Genomic DNA, 24,463 nt, shown 5'->3' with positions numbered 1-24,463 from the left:
ATCCTACAGCACATGGACAACAATGGTTCAACACCTTCTCAAATGCAACTCGGGACAAGCCACGAATGCTGACCAGCCAGCGATGCCCACATCCCATGAGATAATAATAATAAAAAATAACATTGATGGACGTCCATCAAATGTTTCTCTTGGCTGATTGCAGGTTTGGATGGATTGTCTTATGGAGGAGAAGTTGAATAGATTGGACCTGAACTGGTAGGAATATAGAAGAATAATAAGCAACTTGATTCAGACATAGATGCAAGAACTTGACAAGCTAGATGCAGAAAGGTTGCTTCCACTTGTAGGAAAATCTCAGAATGAGGATCACACATTTAAGACAAAGGTGAATGGGATTTTTGTCTTGCAGTGTTTTGTGAAGATGTGGATTTTTTTTTAACCCCACACTGGGTCAGTAAGTACATTCAAGACTGAGATAGATGTTATTTCAGTCTGTAAGGGAATCAAGGGTTATGGGAAAAGGCAGGAGTTGAGGATTTTATTCACTCACAGGAGAGGGCATCATTGGCTAGGCCAACATTTATTGCCCGTAAGTTAAGAGTTAAAGGTCTAGATATATGTCAGCCAGTCCAGATCACGATGGTAGCTTCCTTCCTTAAAGGACATTAGTGACCCAGATGGGCTTTTCCTGACAATCAGCAATGGATTCATGGTCATCATTTGATTCTTAATTCCGGATTTTTAATTGAGTTTAAATTCCACTATCTGCTCTGGCAGGATTCAAACCCAGATCCCAGAACATTACCTATATATATGGATTAATTATCCAGTGATAATACCATGAGGCCATTGACTTCCTAAGACCAGATTATCAGATCATTACCAGATCAGCCAAGATCTCATTGAATGATGGAACAGACCTGATGCGCCAAAGGTTGTGTTTCAGCCAGATCTATTGGTCATAACCTATCAATGAAAAGACCGACTAGTTTGCTTTTTAATAGAAAACAAGCAGGCAGGCAGTTCATTTCAGCTGGGTGATTCACCAATTTGGATCCCACTGTCATTGCTTTCTCTTTTGACCAGGCAAGGACACCCATCTGAAACTGGTAGGATTTCTTCCCGCAATTTAATTATGATTCCATTATGGAAAAACATCTCGACTAGTCACTCCCATAGCCAAGCTGACCCAGCATACCTACAACACTAGCATTTACAGGAAATATGGCAAATTGCCCAGGTATATCCTATCCACACAAAAAAGGGACAAATTCAACCCATCAATTGGCATCAGTCTACTCCCAGTCGTTGGTAAAATAATGGAAAGGTTTGTCAACAGTACTGGCAAGTGACACTTGCAAAGGATTTATCTGCTCACCAATGCTCAGTGTAAGTCGGGAGAGCGTCACTCAGCTCCTGATCTCATTCCAATTTTGATCAAACATTGTACAAAAAAATTAAACTCAAGAGGTGAAATGAGAGTAACTACCCTCGACATCAAAGCAGCATTATACCCAGTGTGGCATCAAAGAAAAAGAGTCAAAAATGTGATGCTGAAGTAGCAAAGCAGGTCAGGAAGCATTCAAGGAGCAGAAGAGCCAATGTTTCTGGTATAAGCCCTTCATCAGGCATCAAAGAACCCTATCAGAATTGGATTTTGTGGTGTTGTGATCCCAGTTGCTGAATCAGATCCCAGACTGATACCTGGCCTGATAGATCATAAGTTTTATTTCACTTTTGTAAATGACTTGGAACAGAAAGTCATTGATTTTTTTTTATATGCTGCTGTTGTGAGATCCTGAAAAACAACAGCTGAATGTCAACATTTTAAGGAAAGGTTGAATATGTAGTTTAACCGAAAGAGGAAAAGCGATAGTGGAACAGAATAGCCACATGGGAACCTGACTTGGCAGTGTGGAGGATAAATGTTAAACAGACATGGCAGGACACCTTATTTCTTTATGTATGTACATTTGTGTGTGTCTGTGTCCGCACGTGCGTGAACATGCATGTAGGTATGGAATCACTCTGTGAGCATCAGAAAGTATAGTTATCAAGAGGATCTCTAGCTATTCACACTGCATTGAATATTTCATGAGAACTGATATCAGCATCCTCCACAACCAGTGCATTTTTAAATTAACCTGTACGAGAAAACATACTTCAGTATTCAAGGGAACGAACAGAAATGTAAAGCATTCAGATCCAATAATAAATTGACAACAACTGAATGATATTTGGTGAGAAACCAGGGACTACGTATTACCTGCTCCCAGCAGGAATGTTTTTGACAGGGTGTGTGCCCAGCCATCAGCATCTCAGGCTCCCTGAACTCATCCACTGAATATCGAGTGTGTGTAAGTGCTGTAATACATAACCTGCCAGTTGTAGGTAAGTGCAATAAATGAAACTCAATTGACCTGAGCATTAGCCTGCTTACTCTGTGATAATGGTGGAGAGTACCCCTTCTAGTCTATGACCCCCCCCCCCCCCCTTGAATTAATAGTACCTACACTGTCCCGCCTACCTACTTACCTATACTTCAAGATCTACTCCTTCACCTCCCTGTTTTAAAATACTCCGGGTTACTTCAATCCTGAATCCATTGGGCCTCCTTGATGCACCGCCTGCAGACCCAGTAGCTCCCACTGCAGAGGCCTCATGCAACCAGGATTCAGAATAGGTGGCAGCTCCGGAAAGTAGAGCTTCCTCTCCAGTGTGTGGCGAAAATCTGACTCAACAACACTTCAGCCAGCTCACAGTATGTTGTGGCTGGGAGCTGTGTGGGTACATCTCCCCAGTGCATTCCCATTGCCAGAGATGTTCCTCACCAGTGGACAGGAACCTTGATTCAAAGTCCACTGAATAAAGGGGGCAGCTAACCATCATATTTAAGATCCACTTTGAGCCAAATTAAAAAGAAGCAAGCAATAAGGTCAACTTAGATAATCAGCTGGAATTTTACCAGCTAAGAATGGAAGTTCATTTAATTTTATTGTCAGAATGTGAATGGTGCTGAGAAGGTTGCATTAATTAGGGACACCTTTCGAACTGTTACAGTCCTTGCTATGGTAGTGTGCCACTATCAGTTAGCTCAGCTGGCTGGATGGCTGGTTTGTAATGTTGCATGATATATCAGTGTACATTCAATCCCTACACTAGTTGAGGTCATTGTGAAGGCCAGGCTTTTCTTTTCCTGAGATGTGTCGATCCTCAAGTTAATAACACTACCACTGGTCCCTCCCTCTCTATCTCTAATCTCTGTAATCCTCTGAGACTGTGGCAACGTTCACAGTCAGTGTTCATAATAATACTAAATGGGAACTGGAGGATATTGATCCAGCAGCAGTGAATGAGCAATGTTATATTTCTAAGTCAGGTTAATGTGCAAATTGGAGGAGTATCTGGAAGTGATGCTGTTTTCATGAAATTATGGTTTTTATCATCCACAATTGTGGAGGTCACAGGGAAGGAGATGCTGCAGAATGATTTGATACCATTGCAATCCTGAGAGTGCTGCGCTATGTCATAATAAACACCATGAAAGTGAAACTGAGGGCAAACCAAATGTTTCCTTTGTGAAACAGTGAAGCACTTGTCTTCTCTTTGAACAATATGTAATTGCAGAAAGTAACTTCCCACATGCTCCTACCATTTCTCTCACTTGTTCTTTTCTTCCATTATTTGATATTTTTGGCCCATGTTCTTTGTACTTAACACTTCAGGTATATCAAGACATTTTAAGCATAACAAAATCACAATTTGGCTTCTATATGCAACTTTCTCTCATTCACCCTCACCTATGATCTTCCATCAGTTATGTATAATTCCTATTTTTCCCATTTCATTTTAACAGTGCACCAAATATCTTTGATTCAGAACATTATATACCACAAACTAGCAGTAAACTGACTCATTTTTTTACTCTTCTATACCACTGTTGGTATTGGAAAATCTATATCACTTCGATTCACTCAGAGTAATTGTAAATTACAGTTCAGCATTGATTAAGGGTGTAATTTGTGATGATTAAGACTGATTAATCATTGATAATAATTGTTCTGAAATCCATTAATCATTGTTTAGTGCACAAAGAGTAATTGAACTTATTTTCATGACATGCCTCTTTCCACAACTACCAACTCATTAAAATTTGCCATTTCAAGTTCATCTTAAGGTCTTAGAATGAATGACTGATGAAGCTGTTCCAGCATTTTGATCATTACACAATATTGTGTGCTAAATGATGAATTAGGCTTCAAAATAAACGGCAATAGAACATTCTAATAAATAAAGATGTAGATTTTCTGTTATTAAAACTATTTGTTTGTAGCAATTATCAGTCATTCAATCATCATTTCGGGTATGATTAAGCAGAAAATAACCAATTACCAATGTTATCAAGTTAGATAAAATCATACTTATGTGGAGAATACTATATCTCAGTGAGAATTATTTACATTCAACCACAGCTGGTTCTTATACCATTAAATGTCAATTGGGTTTTACTGTGTTAAAATAGTTAACAAAATACAGTTGTATCCTACAGGTATATCAGACTTAAAAGGTTAACTTTGTTCTTCTCTCCATAGATGCTGCCCGACCTGCTGAATTTCTCCAGCACTTTCTGTTTCTGTTATAGATAAGTGTTAACTGAAGAGGTTGGGAGCTAACTTGGCGAAAAGAGGTCATGAGATATCTTTAGCAAAGAGGGTTATGGAAAATCCCAAAGCCTTTTATTCATATATAAGGAGCAAGAGAGTAATCAGAGAAAGGGTTGGCCCACTCAAGGACAAAGGAGGAAAGTTTTGTGTGGAGTCAGACAACATGGGTGAGATTTTTAATGAGTACTTTGCATCAGTATTCACCAAGGAGAGGATATTGAGGTTAGGGATAGATGTTTGATTCCTCTCGGTCAAATCGGCATAAGAAAGGAAGAAGTGTTGGGTATTCTAAAAGGCATTAAGGTGGAGAAGTCCCCAGGTCCAGATGGGATCTATCCAAGGTTACTGAGGGAAGTGAGCAAGGAAATAGCTGGGGCTTTAACAGATATCTCTGCAGCATCCTTGAACACAGGCGAGGTCCTGGAGGACTGGAGAATTGCTAATGTTGTCTCCTTGTTTAAGATGGGTAGCAGGAATAATCCAGGTGATTATAAATCAGTGAGCCTGATATCAGTGGTAGGGAAACTGCTGGAGAAGATACTGAGGGACAGAATCTATTCCCATTTGGAAGAAAATGGGCTATTCAGTGATAGGCAACATGGTTTTGTACAGGGAAGACCATGTCTTCCCAACCTGATAGAATTATTTGAGGAAGAGACAAACTTGATTGATGAGGGAAGGGTTGTAGATGTCATATAAATGGACTTCACTAAGGCATTTGATAAGGTTCCCCATGATAGGATGATGGAGAAAGTGAAGTCACATGGGGTTGGGATGTATGAGCTGGAGAACTGGCTGGGCAGCAGGAGACAGAGAGTAGTAATGGAAAAGAATTTCTCAAAATGGAGAACGGTGACCAGTGGTATTCCACAGGAATCCATGCTGGACCACTGTTGTTTGTGATTTACATAAATGAGGAGAAATTGAGGACTGTAGTTGCTGGAAATCAGTCAAAACGTGTGGTACTGGAAAAGCACAACTGCTCAGGCAGCATCTGAGGAGCAGGAGAGTCAACGTTTCGAGCATAAGCTCTTCATCAGGAATGTCAGCTCTCCTGTTTCTCAGATGCTGCTTCAGTGGCTATGCTTTTCCAGCACCACGTTTTGACTCGGATGCACATAAATGATCTGGAGGAAAATATGGGCGGTCTGATTAATAAGTTTGCAGATGACACTACGATTGGTGGAGTAGCAGATAGTCAAAGGGACTGTCAGAGAACGTAGCAGAATATAGATACATTGGAGAACTGGGCAGAGAAATGGTTGAGTTCAATTTGGGCAAATGTGAGGTGATGCATTTTAGAATATCCAATCCTAGAGCGAACTCTACAGTAAATAGAAAAGCCCTGGGGAAAATTGATGTACAGAGAGATTTGGCTGTTCAGGTCCATTGTACCCTGAAGGTGGCAATGCAAATCGATAGAGTGGTCAAGAAGGCATACAGCATGATTTCCTTCATCGGACAAGGTATTGAATACAAGAGTTGTCAGGTCATGTTGCAGTTGTATAGTACTTTGGTTCAGCCACATTTGGAATATTGCATACAGTTCGAGTCGCCACATTACCAGATAGATGTGGATGCTTTGGAGAGATTGCAGAGGGGGGTTCACCAGCATGTTGCCAGGCATGGAGGATGCTATCTATGAGTAAATTAGGATTATCTTCATTAGAAATTTGGGGATTGAGGTAGATCTGACTGAGGTCTACAAAATCATGAGAGATATAGATAGGGTGAATAGCAAGAAGCTTTTCCCAGAGTGTAGGACTCAATTACTAGGAGTCACAAGTTCAAAGTAAGAGGGGCGAAGTTTAAGGGAAATACCTATGGAAAGTGCTTTAAGCAGAGGGTAGTGGGTGCCTGGAACGTATTGCCAGTGGAGGTGGTAGGGACGGGAACGGTAGCATCATTTAAGATGTATTTAGACAGATACATGGATAGGCAGGGAGCATAAGGATACAGATTACTAGAAAGCAGGTGACAGGTTTAGATAGAGGATTTGGATTGGTGCAGGCTTGGAGGGCAGAAGGGCCTGTTCCTGTGCTGTAAAGTTCTTTGCTCTTTGTTCTAACTTGTTTGAAAAACAGAGTTGGGGAAAGGGGGAGAAAATCTTTTTGGGTATGTAATTTCTTTCGGACATGAAGATTGCTGCCTATGCAGCCTCTGTGATATTCTTCACTGATACCAATGGTATAAATTTCTGCTTGGCATGGATCAATTGAGCTAAATGATCCATTTCTGTTTTGAACAATTCTTCAACTTATTGAAAATTATTGAGCAAAAGATACAAGAAGGAATATGTTTCCCGATTGCCAATGTTATTTGAACAGATCAGTCCATAACATTAGCTCGACAATGATTTTCATTCTTGTAACTCAATTTTGGCCAAGAATAGTTTTAATTTTTTTCTCCCTCTTGGGTTTCCAATACACAGGTAGTTCTGAAATCTGGACCGGGCACTTTCTTTGGCTTAACTATTTATGGTGATTACATCTTCTGGACAGACTGGATGCAGAGATCTGTAATGCGCTGTGATAAGTACACGGGAGGAGATGTTAAAGTGCTGCGTTCAGATACAGCACATCAACCAATGGGAATTATGGTTGTGTCTAATGATACCAACAACTGTAAGTTGCATTAAATATTCTGATACTTGTATGTCTTCTTTTTCTTTAAATGATAATTGAATGTGTTTATACTTTCTTAATATTATTTACTTGCTCTTTTTAGTATTGATGAGTTGTTTTAATTTGTTTTAAAGTTGATGTTAAGAACCTACTAGAAATAGTGCGAGAGGTGGGCATCTCACACTTGTGCATATTGAATCAATATTTACTTCTTGTAGGTAGGATGGAAAGTGGATTTGAGTGTATAATCAAATCAACCATGATCTTATTACATGAATGCCTCATCCTGTTCCTGACTGGTCGGTTCCTGTAATGACAGTTGATTTCAATTTTATCTGTATTTCAGAACAGCTTTCCAGAATGTAAACATTTCTATGCACTATATGCCATATGTGTAACTTTTTGAGTTTTGTTGATGCAAATGAAGTCTGAAATATGTTTTTCTTCATGTTTTGCTCAATCGGTGGCAATAACATTTCAATTTACTTTCCAGCACATAGCTTGAAGTAAGTAACATCAAATAAATTGCAATCCATCTGACTGAGAACATTGAGAAAAAGGACTGGGCAGATTCCCAGCAACAGCTAGTTTTTATTTGAAGCCGTAACAATGCAGTTAACAACTAAAACAATTGTCCCTGATTTTGAGAATTGGTGTTGTTGATTTGTATGTTTGCAGACTGAAAAGTTATATTAATAAAATCAAAGTTAAAATTTTAGACATCTAAATTAATGATTGAGTAATTGCACACAGGTTGCATAGTTATTTTAAGCAAGAACTGTACTCTCAAACTGACTACTTCTTAGTAAAAATCAAAATATCAAGTTCTTTTGAATAATCTCTGGGATTTATGACTGAGCAGTAGTCTCTGGAGGTTCTTGTGTTTCTTTAATAACAAATAGTGAAGGAGCTCTGGAATATACTTGTTCTGCCTTGTTAGTAAAGGCATGTTTCAATAGTGACAGGAAACCATTTCTTTTAAACTAGGTGAACTGTCTCCATGCAAGATAATGAATGGGGGTTGCCATGATCTTTGCTTCTTGACTGCCGATGGTCAAGTAAATTGTTCTTGTCGAGGAGAACGAATACTGTTAGATGACAACAGATGTGTTGGTAAGTTGACTTCCCCCACACTCCTGCCCAAAGATTTAACAATTTCAGCTATTAACAGTCGATCAAAATAATGTAGTATCTTGTGAGCATTTTGACTTAATTTAATTTACTATTGTCACATGTACTGAAATACGGTGAAAAGTATTGTTTTGCATGTTATCCAGACAAATCATACTGTACAAAAGTACATCGGGGCAATAGAACAAAATGTAGAATATAGTGTTACAGAGAACATGCAGAGCAAGATAAACTCTAATATATGAGAGGTTGCATAGTTATTTTAAGGGTTCATGAGAGGTCCATTCATAAATCTGATAACAGCAGGGAAGAAGCTGTTCTTGAACCCATCAGTGCATGTTTTTAAACTTTTGTATCTTCTGTCCCTTGGGTGGAAGAGAGTATAACCGGGTGGGAGGGGTCTTTAACTATGTTGGCTGCTTTCCTGAGGCAATGGCAAGTGTAGACAGAGTCAATGAAAGGAAGACTGGCTTTTTTGATGGACTGGGCTGCATTCCCAATTCTCTGTAATTTATTGGGGTCTTGGGAAAAGCAGTTGGCATATCAAGCTGTGATGCTTTCTGTGGTTCATCTGTAAAAAATTGTAAGGGATGTTGTGGACCTGCCAAATTTCCTTAGCCCTCTGAGGCATTCTTGATATTCTGAATCATGCTTTTTGATTTGATAAGATTAGATTCCCTACAGTGTGGAAACAGGCTCTTTGGCCCAACAAGTCCACACTGATCCTCCGAAGAGTAACCCACCCAGACCCATTTCACTCTGGCATTGCACCTAACACTATGCGCAATTTAACATGGCCAATTCACCTGACCTGCACATCTTTGGACTGAGAGGAAACCGGAGCACCCGGAGGAGACGCACGCAGACATGGGGAGAATGAGCAAACTCCACACAGACAGTCGTCCAAGGCTGGAATCAAATCTGGGACCGTGGTGCTGTGAGGGAGCAGTGTTAGCCACTGAGCCACCTTGCCTTTTGGTTGTGTTGGTTTCGTTTGAATGTAAAATGTTGAAGATATTATCAGGAGTTGGTGTATGGGGATGTTGACTTTATCTAAACATGTGGTCCAACTTTTAATTTAGCCCTTTCAATTCTACCTGTCTTGATGCTTCTAAAGTTCAAGTGGTTTTAATTGCATACATTTGGTGCTGTACTATTATCAATGATAGCACAGACCTTCTGCTGTATGTGTGTACAAAGGCTTAACACGTTTGAGAGGTCACTAAATGTCATCTTCCATGGGCTGAAAGATATACTTGCATGAAATTACTCTGGGGAAATATAATGATCAAATACCTTCAGCAGGGAGCTTGACGAGTGAGCTGAGTTGGGAGTTAACAGCAAAACATTCTAATCTTGATCCTCTGATGTGAATTATCTTTTGAGTGGGAATCCCTACTGGGAGGCTAGGATCAGTAAATGTTCCATACCCTGCAATAGAAGCACATGAAAACTTGATAAGTAATTTTTTTGGGCTGAATTTTTTTTTGGCTATGTCTGACTTGCTTCAACTTCTTTTGAGGGTTTGTGCCGCAAAGCCTAACAAGCTCATTTGCAATACCTTAGCAAATCTGCCTCATTAATTGCTTACCATGTTCCTATGGCATTTTATATGTATAATTTTCACTCCATCTTGGCATACGCAATTCCTGAAGAATTGACTAATCAGGTACATGTCCCAGAATTCACCAGCACCTCTTGTGGCCATGCCATTTTTAAAAGGACATGGTGCACCCAGATAACCACCCATCAGTCCAGAGCTGCCATGCACCACGTTCTGGACATTTGCCCCAGAAGTAATAGTGAGGGCAATTCAGTGCCTTGATTTGTACACAAGATCCATGAGGTCCTGCTGGATGAGGTGGTATATAGCCACGACTTCATCTTCCCTGAGGAGCAGCAGTGGAGGCCATGACACTAGACCATGCCAGTCTAGTCCAAGGTTGCCATCCAAATTAAAATAGTCTCAGCCATCTGAAGGAATGAACAACATTGTAGGGAGAAGATCAATGCCCCTCTCCACTCTGCCAGAGGATGTTCCATCATCTTTTGATCATTACCTCATTCTCTACAACTGTCACAATGCCTCCAACATCTTCTCCATTCACTCTCACCTAAACTAACCCGTGATACCATTTACTTGCATATCCTCTGAGCTGCCTACTCATGCATTTCGGACACCTCTGTACCCATACCAGTAATTATAGTTGTGTCACCCACTTGCATCTCGTGTAATACCTGCCTTTTTTTGCATTCCAAAAGGAAAGCAGCCATTAATAGGACAGAAACAGTTAAGACAGGTGTTGCCCATCATTTGTATTCTCAATCTCTTTGAAGGAGGACCCTGGCTCTGACCATCCCGAGCAAACCATGGGCTGGAATCAGAGCCTGTCTTTGGCTTAGTGTGCTGAGAAGCGAAGGCTCAGTGTTTCTACCTGGATGCAAACAAAAGTTATAACAAACTTTTTGGCTTTGTGTCTGCATTGAATAACACAGCAAAACTGCAGTACAGTGAGTCTGGGATATGTATCTGTGGGGCAATGAATGAAAAGCTAAGGCAAGGCATCAACGCTGTTAGAATCCAGATAGGTCTAATGTGAATGAGCAAGACGAGAGCTCAGATATAAAGCTTGCTCCAGTCCACAATCTGAGTGGGTGCTCCTGAATGCACAGTGTCCTTGGAGCAACACTACAATGATAATTGTAATGGTGTTAGAGACAAGGTGCTAACATGGATAGAAGCTTGCCTGTCTGACAGAAAGCAGAAAGTCGGGATGAAAGGAACATCCTCAGGATAGCAGCGGTGACAAGTGGCGTTCAGAAGGGTCAGTGTTGGGGCCACAACTTTATACTTTATACATTAACGATCTAGATGAAGGAAATTAAGGTGTTCCAGTGAAGTTTGCTGATGATACAAAGATAGGTAGAAAGACAGGCAGTATTGAGGAGGTGGGGAGAGGCTCTGAAGGATTTGGACAGGTTAGGAGAGTCGACAAAAAAGTGGTAGGTGATTTCCATTGATGGGAGAGGCGAGGACCTGAGGGCAGAGCCTTCGAGTAAAGGGAAGACATTTTAGAACAGAGATAAGGAGAAACTTCTTCAACCAGAGAGTGGTGAATCTACGGAATTCATTACCACAGAAGGCTATGGAGGCTAGATCATTGAGTATATTTAAGTCTGAGATAGATAGGTTCTTGATTGTCAAGGGAATCAACGGTTATGGGGAGAAATTGGGAGAATGGGGTTGATAAACTTATCAGCCATGATTGAATGGTGGAGCAGACTCAATGGGTTGAATGGCCTAATTTCTGCTTCAATGTCTAATGGTCTTATAGTTGTTCATGCAGCCTGAGGTGCAGCATTCAAATGCAGAAGCATCTTGCAAGTGGATCAGAAATGTGCCATGAGTAGGGTACTTAGAGGGTGACACATGTGGATGCCAATGTCCATAAATGTGGGCTGCATGTGCCCAGTGCCCTTGAGTGGATCCTGAGATGTTGGTGCCTGATCAACAATATGGAGGTTGCTCAGAGCAAGCAGTGAACTGAATCCACAGGGGACGTCCTCTGGTTTCCTAATCAGGGTTTTTTCCCAATGTTGACATGGGTAAGTTTGTTAAGAAGGAAGGCTCAATATTAATGAAGTGACTTGGGCTATTAACGAATCATTTAACAAGCAATAATGACTGTCAATTAGCAACTCACCTCAGCCTAGCAAGAATCTTGCCACACCATTAGTGAAAAACATTAAAAGTGACATGGGTTATTTCCACTGTCAAGATATGATTTGGAGATGCCGGTTTTGGACTGGGGTGTACAAAGTTAAAAATCACACAATACCAGGTAATAATCCAACAGGTTTAATTGGAAGCACACTAGCTTTTGGAGTGATGCTCCTTCCTCAGGTGGTAGTGGAGGACTCAATCTTAACACACAGAATTTATAGCAAAAATTTACAGTGTGATGTAACTGAAATTATACATTGAAAAATTGATTGTCTGTTAAGCCTTTCATCTGTTAGAATACAGTGAGAGTTTCACTTCTTTCATGTGTAAATCACAAAACCTTTTTTCTAAAAAGTTGCATTCTCGGGTTAGCTGTCAACAATGGTGATAGCTAGACAATATGTTGAAGGTGTTGGCCCCCTGGGTTCTCTGTCTATGCCATGATGTTTAGATTGATTTTAATCTAAAAAGTGAGATAACGGAGTTTTACATAAATTCATGCAGTTTTTGAGCAAAGTACAATGTAACCCTGCAAGTACAAATTCACCCCACAAAAAATATGTGTGCATGTGGGTCTTTGTCTGTGTGTGTATGTCTGTCTGAGTTGGGGGTTGTGAGTGTGAGAAAGTGTATGCGTGTGTGTGTGTAGTGAGTGCAGAGTGTCTTAAGTCTGTGAGGAGGCGCATGTGTGAGTGTGGGAGTGTATGTGTCTGTAAGGGTGTGTGTGGGTGTCTGTGTGCGCGTCTGTGTGTTTGTGTGTCCGTGTGTATGTGTGTATAGGAGTGCCTGTGTGTGTGTAGGAGTAACTGTGTGTGTGTATAGTGCAGTGGTGGTCACCTGTAATGTGACATGAACCCAAGGTCCCGGTTGAGGTCCTCCCTATGGGTATGGAACTTAGCTATCAGCTTCTGCTCGGCCACTTTTCGCTGCTGCCTGTCCCAAAGTCCATCTTGGAGGATGGTCACCCGAAGGTCCGAGGCTAAATGTCCTGGACCACTGAACTGTTCCCCAACTGGGAGGGAATCCTCCTGTCTGTTGATTGTTGTGCGGTGCCCATTCATCCGTTGTCATAGACTTTGCTCGGTTTCTCCAATGTACCATGCCTCTGGGCATCCTTGCCTGCAATGTATAAGATAGACAACGTTGGCGGGTCACATGAGTATCTGCCATGTACAAGGTGGGAGGTGTCCCCACGCGTAATGGTGGTATCTATGTCCACACTCTGACACATCTTGCAGCGCCTACCGTGACAGGGTTGTATGGAGTTGTCCAGAGAGCCGGGCAGCTTGCTACAAACAACGATCTGTTTGAAGTTTGGCGGTTGTTTAAAGGCAAGTAACAGTCAAGATAGGTTTTGCTGCTCTTGACTACTGATTCTGCCATTATTGCCATAACGCATGTTGCTCAGATCCCATAAGAGTCCACACGTTGTCTCTATTTTAATATTGTTTTGTTAGAAATGGGTGAACACTTTGTTGAAATTATCAATGATTACATACAAATATATAAAAATCAAGCTTTTATCACACAGCGATAGTTTCTCGGGTGATACGTTCCACATGTTAGCATTCTTGAAAGGCAGAACTTAACAATAAAAAGGAAAGTAGATCAAATCTCATATGTAGAAGCTAATTTATGATCCATGTTTGAAATGAAGTCTCAGTTTAATGGTCTTTAGTGGATGCGTTTGCTAAGCTCAACAAGGTTATCTAGATAAGGAAACAAGGAAATTATGGAAATTACCTTATTCAATCCAGGTCTACTGCTAGCTATTGGCAAAGAACGTGTATGTAAAATATTACAAAATTTGGAAACCATTTACTTTTGGTCTTCTTCCAAGCAAAGGAATATTTTGTGCCAATATTATTTGCTGAAAAAATAAATGTTGACATTTGTTTCAGCCGCAAACTCATCTTGCAATATTCACACTGAATTTGAATGTGGGAACAAAGATTGTATTGGATACCATTTGGCATGCGATGGAATTGTGCACTGCAAAGATAAATCCGATGAAAAGCAATCATATTGTGGTAAGTAATCTTTTCTATTCGGGAGGAAATGTGTGCAAGTAGATGTTAGCTTTTTCACCCAGCATTATGACTCTCAAAATTCTATCTGTAATCAAGACAAATAATCATTTGAGGCTAGACTTTCAGAAGTAACATTTTTGTAGTCTATGACATACGTGTAAATCATAAAATCATCTCTCACTTGTCTTAGTTCCACATCCTGAATGCTATCAAACTCTGTCTCTGATGTCATTTATCTAACCTAGCAGCTTTGATAACACTTATTCCTTTATATTGTCACTGGACTAGCACACATAATATTGGAACATGGGGTATAAATTGAAGGTGTAAGAGTGTGGTTACAACAACAAAATAAATAAAAACGCTACATATTCATTATAGATGACCTGTAATTGTTAAATTATTACCATGATGTGGAGGTGTTGGTGTTGGACATGGTGTGGATAAGATCAGAAGTCAATGACACCAGGTTATAGTGTGATAGGTTTATTTGAAATCACAAGCTTTCAGAGCTGTCGGCACCTGACGAAGGAGTAGCGCTCCGAAAGCTTGTGGTTTCAAATAAACCTTATGGACTATAACCTGGTGTTGTATGACTTGTGATCTTAAATTATTGCAACATTAATAAGAAACTAAAAGTATGTTTAATCAATTTTCAAATGCATTTTGTATGTGAAGGCCATTTATATAATACTCTGCCAAAACAAACAATTCATTTTGTCAAAATGGGAGGCCCGAGGTTTCTATAATTGACATTTTTATTTACAACTTGTCTTTATATGAGACCTTTTGCAAACTCATGACATCCCAAAGCATTTTCCAAGCAATGAGGTCATTTTTGAAGCATATTCAATGTTGTAATATGAGACACAGCAGCCAATTTGTACCTAACACGGAAAGGCGCTCATGATTATGTAATTTGTTTCAGCAGTGTGGTTGACAGGTAAATAATGGGTTGTATACAGTGAAGAACCTCCCATCTTTTTTTCATGCTAGTGCCACAGAATGCTTTTCATTTATCTGAAAAGGAAGACAGGGCTTCCACCTAGTCTCTTAAAATGTCACCTCTGACTAATGAGTGTTCCTTCTTACTGCATTGGGCTGTCATCCCACATTGTCTCTGGATTAACACTTGATAGATGCTAACACAGCTAACCCAGAGGGCAATCATATTGCACTAGACTATGGAGGACACCTATTTGAGAAGAAGGAGATGTTGACTACATCAAAGGCTACAAAAAAGGGTAAGAATTGAGAAAAAGAATGTGAAAATAGAAAAGGATAATGCAACAAAGTCACTGCCACAAGGATGTCATTGTTGACTTTGAATAGTGCTGTTTCATTCCTATAGCAGAGACAGAAGTCTCATTGGAAAGGTTAAAACTTCAAGTTCGCAGATTTAAAGATGACAACACATTCAAGGACTTGAAAGAAGCGAGGCAAATATGAGATGTGGAGATGTATAGCAAAGGCAAAGGGAAAGTGAGGACTGCAGATTCCTGAAGAAGGGCTCATGCCCAAAACATCAATTCTCCTGCTCCTTGGATGCTGCCTGACATGCTGTGCCTTTCCAGCAACATATTTTCAGCAAAGGCAAAGGGGCCAGCATTGAGGTTTTGGATGAAGGGTAATGACAACTGGGAAGAGAACTTATCTGAGGAGAAGAGACATTGTTTTGTCAGTGAATGAGTGATCAGCAATTTAGAGGAAATGAAATCAAAAGAGGGGACCAAATGAAGAGAAAAGTAGGAAAGAAACTAGAGAAATATGTCAATGTTAGTTGCGTTATTCATTTATAAAAATTGAATTTACTTTCAATAGTAGAAAGAATGGATTATCAATTTTTCACTTCCGCCAACTAATTATTATACTTGGATGAAAATGACTTTTATAAAGGAAGAAATATAGATCAACAATCATGATTTGGAGATGCCGGTGTTGGACTGGGGTGTACAAAGTTAAAAATCACACAACACCAGGTTATAGTCCAACAGGTTTAATTGGAAGCACACTTGCTTTCGGAGCTTTGCTCCTTCATCAGGAGCATCGTTCCGAAAGCTAGAGTGCTTCCAATTAAACCTGTTAGACTATAACCTGGTGTTGTGTGATTTTTAACCAAGATCAACAATGATAGTAATAGAAGCTGACCATAGATTGAGGGATATATTGTGAAACTCATTTGCAATAAATGCATTTCTCTGTGCTGAAATGACTATTTTTATCTGAAGACATCGAAACCAGGCAACTGAATAAACTTCAATAAGTTTGCATTTCCTCTTTAATTTACATGTATGATAATTTCACCTATTGGAAGATGAAATATTCCACTATATTAGAAAGACAATGGAGTTAGTCTGTGGAATATGCACTCAACTATATTTTAACAGCTGTTTTTGAGCAGCAAAGATGAGGAAAATTAATTTGGAAATAAACAGGAGCTAAAGCTTTCCCTCCCTGCCTGTTTCATTAAGCATCTTGGAATACATTGACTGGTGAAAAGGCAACTTGGTAATACCACTAATTCCCAAGGATTCAGTTATCTGTGGAGTCTCTTGCTGCCCTGGTTACATGTAAACAATCAAAGAACTGTTTTCTTAGGCCTAAAGTCTAACACCCACAGATCCTAAGGACTTTTAACTGCATGTCCTTTCTTTTTCTCTATGCCTGTAGCAGACAGTATCCCTTTTAAACTTATTACCTGTGTTTGTGTATGTGTATTTGATCTGAAGGTGAAAAAATTCCTCTTTCTTTCACTCAAAAAAGCCTTGGTAATTGGCTCCATCATTTTCCACTGAACATTTTGTAATTAAAGTGTGATAACTGCATGCCAAAAAGAAACAAAATGATTGCTGTGACTGAACGAGTGATTGTTAAAAACTGGTGAGCCAATTCCCCTTCTCATCTCAACATAACAAAAGGCAATGTACCCTTTGCTGATGAATATTCAAAAAGGTAAACAAATGTGGCTATTCCAGTTTCAGCTTTAAAAATTTAATTTCAAGTAGTCAAGTATGAAAGAAACAGGGCATCAAAGTGTATACCTCAGTATCAGACATGAGTGTTTTAAAATTTCCTGAAGATTAATTGTGATATTATGAGCAAATCTCATCCAATACAAATGAATGAGCAAATGTAAATGATCTGAAATTTCAGACACCTTGGCACTTTTGTGACTAAAGCAATGCATGCGGACATAATGTTGCCTGTCAGCATAGCTGCTGATAAGAATTAACATGAGACAATCTCATTTACACATAGATTACGTAAACTGCCTGTCCACTGATGCATTTTACAGCCAAGAGAAACCAAATGTTTTGCAACTTAATCCAAAAAACAACCTCAATAGCAGACTTTAACTTTATACACCCACATGACAGTATGACAAAAATTTGATATCAAACATATTAATTGTTCAGGTGAATAATTGACTCCATATGAAAACAGCAGTGGCCATCATTTTTCATGCTAGAATTATTTATTGATGTAAAATTATTTATTGATGTAAAACAATTCAGCTGAACATCAATGATGTTAGAAACTCCCGAAAGAAGATCATACTAAAATGCATTTTTTTAGAAGTTCAGAAAATGAATTAATCTTACAGGATTGTCAAAAAAGATCCATGAGTTGCAAAGACTTATGAAAGCTGGAATTCAATTCCCAAAGGTCAACAGGACATTAATAAGCTACATTGCCACCAAAACGAAATTGTAAAATCTCCTCATCCCTGACCTGGATTGTGTGTGCAGAAATCATTTGAGTGCTGCAGCACCAATTTCCAATTCACCAACCATCTCACACTTTACCTTTTCCCTGTCGCCAATCATCAAAGCATGTAAATGTATGCATTGCAAAAAAATACATAGAATCAAAAAATCCCAATAAAAATGATAAATCAAATAATTCTGTGTTGCATACATAAATTAATGAATTATTCATACATTTATGCATGTGATACTTATGTCTTTACTTTTGCTTCTTTGTAGTGTTGCCCTCGTGGGCTGATGACTTTCAGTGGAGGTCTGTAGTTGGCCCTGGAGGACAGTGTCAAACAGCTCTGAGCCTTAAATATTGGTCTGCACTATTGAATGTTTCTCAGCAATGGGGTCAGGCTGTTTGGAAAGCAAGAGCAAGGGTATTGGTGAAGTAGCAGCAGTGGAAGAACAGATGCTGTCTTTTACAGAGACACACTGGACTATACTCTATGGAGTTAGTGCTGCTCCAGCTTCAGCAATCCTAGTAATTTTTTGGACAACAGGGTGCTGGGCTGCCCTGAAAAAAAATGTTCTGCCCTCTGCAGTTCACAGCCATGACAACATTTTGCGCTTGCATCGTGGCAAGATAACCTTACATAACTTCACTCTGAACTTCTACTTCTGCCCCATACTTAGGGTGGAAACTGTTTATGTTGGATTGTATAACTTGAAGTTTAATTGACCTTCTGTGTGTTTGGAAGAGGGAGACATGTTTGTTTAAAAATTGTTCTTGTGGGCTTCGCACTGAGAAGTCTGGAGGCCTCTTTGTTTACTTGCATTGTAATGAGGTTTTACAAGCATTGAAATGAAGAGATTGGGGTTAGTAGTTCACAGCAATAAAACTAAGAGATAGAAAAAAAATCTGAGCTGTTGTCTAATGACAGAGATCTACATATTCAAATAAACATAGAACAATCCAGAAGAGCATTAGCCAGTCTGTATATGCTTCTGGATTAGTGGTGCTGGAAGAGCACAGCAGTTCAGGCAGCATCCAAGGATCTTCGAAATCGATGTTTCGGGCAAAAGCATCCTGATGAAGGGCTTTTGCCCGAAACGTCGATTTCGAAGCTCCTTGGATGCTGCCTGAACTGCTGTGCTCTTCCATCATCACTAATCCAGAATCTGGTTTCCAGCATCTGCAGTCATTGTTTTTACCTCGTCTGTATATGCTGGACAGTGGTGGTTGAAATGTTGAACTCTCCAGTAAGAAACCTGGTAAAACTGCTGGAAATTGAGTTTAGATACACTTTTTGCTCTAATATTAAAGTAATAGTGAGCTTACTTCATAGGATCCCTACAGTATGGAAACAGGCCATTCAGTTCTTCCAATCCACACTGACCCTCCAAAGAGCAATCTACTCAGACCCACCCTCCTAACCCAATCCTTATAACCCTTTATTTACCATGGCTAATCCATCTAACCTACACATCCATGAACACTATGGGCAATTTAGAATGGGCAATCCACCTAATCTGCACATCTTCAGACTGAGGGAGGAAACTGGAACACCCAGAGGAAACCTACATAAACATGGGGCGAATGTGCAAACTCTACACCTAGTCACCCATGGGTGGAATCAGACATGGGTTCATAGCACTCTGAGGCAGCAATGCTAAACATTGAGCCACCATGCCACTCCACTTTCAGTTTGTTTAGTGTGTGTCAGGGAGAGATATCAGCTGAAATGTAAAAGTGTTTGGTGAATGCACAGAACTGAAACAGAAATAAAGCAGTTGTCGCCACGCCAGCCTGAGCCTCATGTGGAAATAACGCTAACTCTTTGTTGGATTAGGTGTTTGTAAGCATATTGCTTGGATAAAAGCATAATCTGTGTTTTAATCCTTTTCTAGGGTTTGTGATGAAGTCTTTCCAACTTTGGTGCCTCGTATAATATTGTTTAAATGTAACTGATAATATGTTCATTAAAAAAGAAACAACATGAAGTACCCAAACAGTTTCTGATGGCTATGTTCAGTAAATGAGCTCCATAGTTAAAAATAAGCTAAGTTTAGGGTCTATCAAGTCAGATTCCATTCTGAAATCTCATTTGCCCATTATTATCATCAGCTGAAATCATAATAAAGTGGAAACTGAGCTTGCTCGATGCATGTTGGGTCATCATTGTGTTGACAAATACAATAATGGTGTTGGACATTATTCTTATGCCTGACATGATAAGCTCCAAAGTTTAAGCAACACCCTGAGTCTTGTGGTACTTGTCCTCTCAGCACTTCTTGACAAAGACAACACACCATCTGGTACACTTCTTGATGAACCTAGCCTTCTACATGTCCACCAGCTTTCTTTGGCATACTATCCCAGGATAGTGCTTATCTGAGGCTTTGGAGATTCTAATAATGTCCTGTTCCCTCTTTTCCATAGAGGTCTGGACATCAAAGTACACCTGCACCCATTAGGTTAGCTTCTGCTGTCTTGAATGCACACCTCATTGTTCTGAAAGAAGCAGGAAAATGTATTAATGCATTTTTTAAAATTCTTATGTGAGTGGTGAGCATTATTTGCAATTTTTGCTGACCTTTAGTTGTCCTTGAGAAGATGGTGGTGAACTGCAGTACGGCTGGAAAGGAAGTTCCAGGATTTAAATCTCATGTCAATAAAGGAATAATGATACATTCCAACTTAGGGAAGTCTTTCCCTTGGAACTACATTTGCAGATGGTAGTATTCTGATGTGATATTAGGTCTGACAGTGGGTGAAAATGGGTCAGCTGTTCTAACAGCAACCCATGATAGAACAGGGCTGGTGTGTGGGTGGTGATAAAATATGTAAGGATGGAATTAGGCTCTTAGGTTATTGAACTCAACATTGAGTCCTAGAGGGTCCTCAGGCAGAAAATGAGATCTGATCTTGAAGCTTGAGCTGAGGTCTGTTAGAGCACTGCAGCAGGTCTGTAACAGAAATGTTGGCTGCAGAACAAGGTGCTGTATTGAAGAGGCAGGCAAATGTAATCTCTGGGTATTTTATGTGGACAGAACATAGATGTTATTCAAAGTAGTCACCCAGCCTGTGTTTCATCTGCCCAGTGTAGAGGAGACCACATTGTAGAACAGCGAACAACAGTAGACTATATTGAGTGAAGTTCAGGTAAATTGCTGCTTCTTCTGGAAGATACATCTGGGGCTTTGGATGTGAGGAGGAAGGAGGTAAACAGGCAGGTATTATGCTTTCTGTGATTGCATGGGAAAATGCCATTGAGGTGTGGGGAGGTGTTTGCAATGGAGTAGGAGTGGACGATGGTGTCCCGGAGGTTACAGCCCCTGTGGAATGCTGACAAGAGAAGGGAAGGGATTGTGGCATCCCATTGGAGGTGACAGAAATGGTGGCTTACAATTCTTTGGATGGTGTAGCTGATGGGATGGTAAGTGAGGACCAGGGGTCCCTATCATTTTTTGTCTGAGGGAAAGAAAGAGGTGAGCGCAGAAGTGCAGGAAATTCTTTGGACATAGCTAAGAGTCCTATCGACCATGGTTGTAGGGAATCTTTGGTTGAGGAAAAGTATGGACATTTCTGAGGCTCCCAACGGAAGATGCCATCATCAGAATTGATGCAACAGAGGCGAAGAAATTGGGAGAATAGGATGCAGTCCTTACAGAAAGCAGGCTGTGAGGATGTTTAATCAAAGTAACTGTAGTAATTGGTGAGTTTGTAATGGATATTGGTAGCCAGCTTATCACCAGAAGTGGAAACAGAGATGTCAAGAAAGGGAACAGAGGAGTCAGAGATAGACCAGTTGAAGGTGAGAGCAGGGTGGAAATTGGAAGCAAAATTGATAATTTTTTTCCAGTTGAGAACAAGAAAGGAAAGCAGCAACTGATGATGTCATTGATGTACTTGACAAGGAATGTTCCCATGTACCCCATAAGGAAGCAATCATAACTGGCGCCCATGCAGGTACACATGGCTACACTTTGATCTTAAGAAAGTGAGAGAGTTAAAGGAGAGGTTGTTCAGGGTGAGGATGAGCTCAGCCAGGCAGAGAAAAGTGGTGTGGATAGCGATGGATCAGTCCTTTGTTTCCAGGAAAAAGCAGAGAGCACTGAGACCATCTGGTGGGGGATGGATGTATGAAGGGATTGCACATCAATGGTAAAGACGAGGTGGCTGGAGACTGCACACTGAAAATTCTGAAACCGATGTGAAGCGTCAGAAGAATCACAGATGTATGTGGAGAGGAATTCAACAAGGGGAGGAAAAAAAGGCGTAAAAGTAGAAAGAAATATGTTCTCTGAGGCAGGGCCAGGCAGAAACAATGGGTCTGCCCAGTTTGTGGATTTTGGGGTGGAGAAGGAGAAGCAGGGTTAGGGGACTATGGTCTTGGAGAATTTCGGGGAAAGATCCCCAAATGAGATGAGGTTGATGATAATCATGGACACAATGGCTTGATGCTTCATGGTGGGGTCATGGTTCACGGGGAGTTAGGAGGGCTTAGCCTCTGCAATGTGGAGGTCAACATGCCAGACTAGAACAGCACCACCCTTGTCAGCAGGCTCAATGACAAAGTTAGGATTGGCTCTGAGAATCCTGTTAGCTCAGAGGGAGATAGTTTTCAATGAGTGAAGGGGGTGCAGAGAAATTACTGGTGAATGGATAGATGGAGATGGAGCCCAGAGAGAGATATGACAGGAGTAAGTAAACAAGGGGATTGTAGATGGCCAGCCAGGACAGATCAGAAGCTTAATAAGTGATAAAGCGATCTGAGGGTTGTAGAGAATAAGCAGTGTGTGCTGAACGCAAACCAAGAAATCTGAAAACAGATCTGAAAGTGGGTGGTTTTACTGGTATCCTGGTTAACATTTCTCTTTCAACCACGAGTAAAGCAAATTAACTGATCATTTATCTCACTTTTTTCCGAAAATCCTCTTTGTATACCATGGCTCTTTCAATTACTGATATCACAACAGTAATTACATTTTGAAAGCAATTTATTGGCTTGTAGGACTCAGAGATGTTCATTAACACACTTTGTGAATCAAGTCTTTTATTCCTTTAGCCACCAAAATTAAAATGTTATCACCGTGTTAGAGCTATTAATTGGAAATCAATATTATGATTTCCCAACTGCAATTTTGAAACAGCTATTACCCACATGACACCAGGTTGTTGTAAAATTGCTGTCAGTTAAGCAATTTAGTAGGTTAGTTCAGACAGTAACTGAGTTTTAATTGCTAGGAACATCCTCAAACTCTACTGAATGACATAATCTCTGCCAAAACATGACAGGGATATTAGTTACTATCAGTGCTATTGCAGGAACATTAGCCCCTATTTATGAATCATATATGGCTGCCTAGATTAGAACAGAATTGAAAACTCTCCTTGAATGGAATTATGATATGTCAGGTCCACTTGAGGAAGGGTGTTAACACGCAAGAATGCAATTCTTCAGGTGGAGAGAGAAATAAAATTTAAACTAATACAGGTTATCAACTTACCCCATGATTTCTGCTCATGAAAGGAAATTCACTGTTAGTGGCTAAAGAGAGATGAACCAGGGAGATCTACCAGCAGTCATCAATTTGCAAATAACTTGAAGGTTTATAAAGTGAGTAATTTGATGAAGTCAGGTTTTGAGCAATAACACCCACCAGAAATGACAGGGCAAAACAGTTATGATTTACAGAGAAAAGGAGAAAGATCCAGATTTAATGGAAACATTCTCTCCCCAATGCCACCTACTAATGCAAACACTAAGTCAGTTGATGGCACAAGAAATTTGAGAGAGAATTTTGAAATGATCACAGAAAAAAAATACAGTTGTCATTTTCTTGAGGGAAAGAATTCAAAGTGGGATTGGTGAAGTTAATAATCAAATACTCCAATTAAACAATGATCTTTTGTAATATTGATCACTAAATGCTTGAAACATTCATTGTCCAATTAGACACATTTTCCATCAGTGTGATGAATTTATCAGCTTACTGTTTCACTTTTGCTTCCTTGGTTTCTTTGCATCAGCAAACAGGAGTTGTCGAAAAGGATTTAAACATTGCTACAATGGCCGTTGTGTGTCCAATGCAAAGTGGTGTGATGGAGTGGATGACTGTGCAGACAACTCAGATGAAGTATCTTGCAATAGTAAGTATTAGGTTGGTGTTGCCAGCCCTATTTGCACTGGACAGTCTTTTAAATAAGATTAGTCTTCAGCCATGTTGCTACTCAACACTGACATTTTTTTACAAACCCACTTTCTCCCACAGCTACCTGGATTACATCTCCTCCCACCCTACCTTCTGCAAAAATGCTATCCTGTATTTCTAATTCCTCCGCTTCCATTGTATCTGCTCCCAGGAGCACCCGTTCCACCACAAAACACACCAGATGGCCTCCATCTTTAAAGATTGTAATTTCCCCTCCCACATGGTTGAAGATGCCCTCCAACGTACCTCATCCACGTCCCGCTCCTCCGCTCTCAAACCCCACACCCATTCTCCCCTTCTGGCACCTTCCCCTGCCACCGCAGGAATTGCAAAATCTGCACCCACACCTCCTCCCTCACCTCCATCCAAGGCCCCAAAGTGCCTTCCACATCTATCAAAGTTTAACACCCCTTCC

At 40.2% G+C, this 24,463-nt stretch overlaps 1 protein-coding gene across 1 annotated transcript in view; it reads left to right on the top strand.

Moving 5' to 3' along the window:
• Positions 1–24,463, top strand: part of LOC122551725 (low-density lipoprotein receptor-related protein 1-like) — a 1,892,490-nt gene that overhangs the window by 1,554,183 nt on the left and 313,844 nt on the right. Inside the window, exons 44-47 of the mRNA XM_043694091.1 lie at positions 7,057–7,249; positions 8,237–8,362; positions 14,006–14,134; positions 23,867–23,986. Coding sequence (XP_043550026.1) covers positions 7,057–7,249; positions 8,237–8,362; positions 14,006–14,134; positions 23,867–23,986 — 568 coding nt within the window. The remainder of the gene's footprint in view (positions 1–7,056; positions 7,250–8,236; positions 8,363–14,005; positions 14,135–23,866; positions 23,987–24,463) is intronic.

Source organism: Chiloscyllium plagiosum, chromosome 7, assembly GCF_004010195.1.
Source record: "Chiloscyllium plagiosum isolate BGI_BamShark_2017 chromosome 7, ASM401019v2, whole genome shotgun sequence".
Classification (NCBI taxonomy): Eukaryota; Metazoa; Chordata; class Chondrichthyes; order Orectolobiformes; family Hemiscylliidae; genus Chiloscyllium; species Chiloscyllium plagiosum.
The sequence above is the reverse complement of the archived record's forward strand: the minus strand, read 5'-3'. Positions and strand labels throughout refer to the sequence as shown.